At 34.2% G+C, this 1,281-nt stretch overlaps 1 protein-coding gene across 1 annotated transcript; it reads right to left on the bottom strand.

Moving 5' to 3' along the window:
- Window positions 1-205: 205 nt before the first annotated feature.
- On the bottom strand, window positions 206-980 carry LOC133286020 (replication protein A 70 kDa DNA-binding subunit C-like). The gene is made up of 4 exons (XM_061483352.1): window positions 960-980; window positions 611-872; window positions 429-525; window positions 206-344 (listed from the first exon to the last, which is right to left on the bottom strand). Exons 1-4 carry the CDS (start codon window positions 978-980, stop codon window positions 206-208), a joined length of 519 nt encoding a protein of 172 aa, XP_061339336.1.
- Between the last annotated feature and the right edge of the window lie 301 nt (window positions 981-1,281).

Here is a 1,281-nt window from a genome sequence, read left to right as displayed (position 1 = left end):
AAGAAAAGAGCAGAATAATAGAATAACAACAGCTCGCACCTTTCTTTGAAGTCGACAATCTCTGGTACACTGGGACCGATAATTATCCTCGTCATATACTTTGTATTTGTTATTCCAATTTTTCCTTTAAAATTTATTATTAATTTCAAAACCATAAGGAGAGAAATAAACTAAAACATTCCATTATGAAATCATAATCAAATATTTATGTGAACTCACCCCTGAAACCCTTTATTCTAGCAAGCTGAACTATCATCATGTTTGGAGGAGATTGGTTACTCGCCAAAATTTGTTGCACCTGGTCCACGTAGTCCTCCCAGAGAGTGCACTCGAGCTTGTGACCCCTACTTGCACAGTTTTTGCAATAAATCACAAAATAGAATTTTACATTAAATGAACATAACACGTAACAAATAACCAATAGATACCTGAGGTTATCAAGCTCCACGACAACCATTTTTGTCTTCCTACCGGAGATAATATGCTCACGAACTTCCCCTATTCCAGAAACTAAACCGATGACATCTACACATTAAGGATGGTTAGACAGATGATATTGTCACACAAACAACAAAAGCATGACTTAGCGGACAGTTCAAAATCTACAAACCTACTAAATAAAGGGAATCAGAAGACTCTTTCTCTATAACGTCAAAATCTACAAAATCAAATCCATTGGTGGGAATAACAGAATCAATAGTGGATTTTACATCAGTCCTCAAGTTGAAGGACAAACGATAATCATGCTTAGTTGGCCTGAAACTCCCACTATTCAAACCAACTCCAAAATTTTTTATGAAATAAACTTCTCCTTCGTGAATTTTGTTACGGATATTTAAAGAACCCTTGATAGTAGCGTGGACCCTTCCACCCTACAAAACACATGCATAGATTAGTACATTTTAAAAACATGGACCGCAAACCAACAGTAATATAAAAAACAAAACAAAAACAAATACCTTTTCATCTAACAGAATCATCTCTACGTTGCCGTCCAAATTTTTTTGCTGAAAATTAGGAACCTTCCATGTTCTAACAACTCTAGCCTTAATCCTTCACTCCTCCTTAGAAGGATAAGATCCTTAATAAAATCATACTTGGAATACATAACCAAACGTATATTAGGTAATATTGGCTCAAAGCCTTTGAGGACAAAGAAAAGAACGAAATAGAGACGCTTCCAAATACCTATTTATACACGAATATGCACTATTCGATTTAAAAAAATTAAAATTAGATTTTTTAAAGAAATTTTTTTCCCACCATCCATATTTAAATTCA

The sequence above is a fragment of the Gastrolobium bilobum genome, unplaced genomic scaffold (assembly GCF_033153095.1).
Source record: "Gastrolobium bilobum isolate Gb01-03AN ecotype WA unplaced genomic scaffold, APGP_CSIRO_Gbil_v1 utg1863, whole genome shotgun sequence".
Lineage (NCBI taxonomy): Eukaryota > Viridiplantae > Streptophyta > Magnoliopsida > Fabales > Fabaceae > Gastrolobium > Gastrolobium bilobum.
Note: the sequence above shows the minus strand (reverse complement) of the source record. Positions and strands in the feature narration are given on the sequence as shown.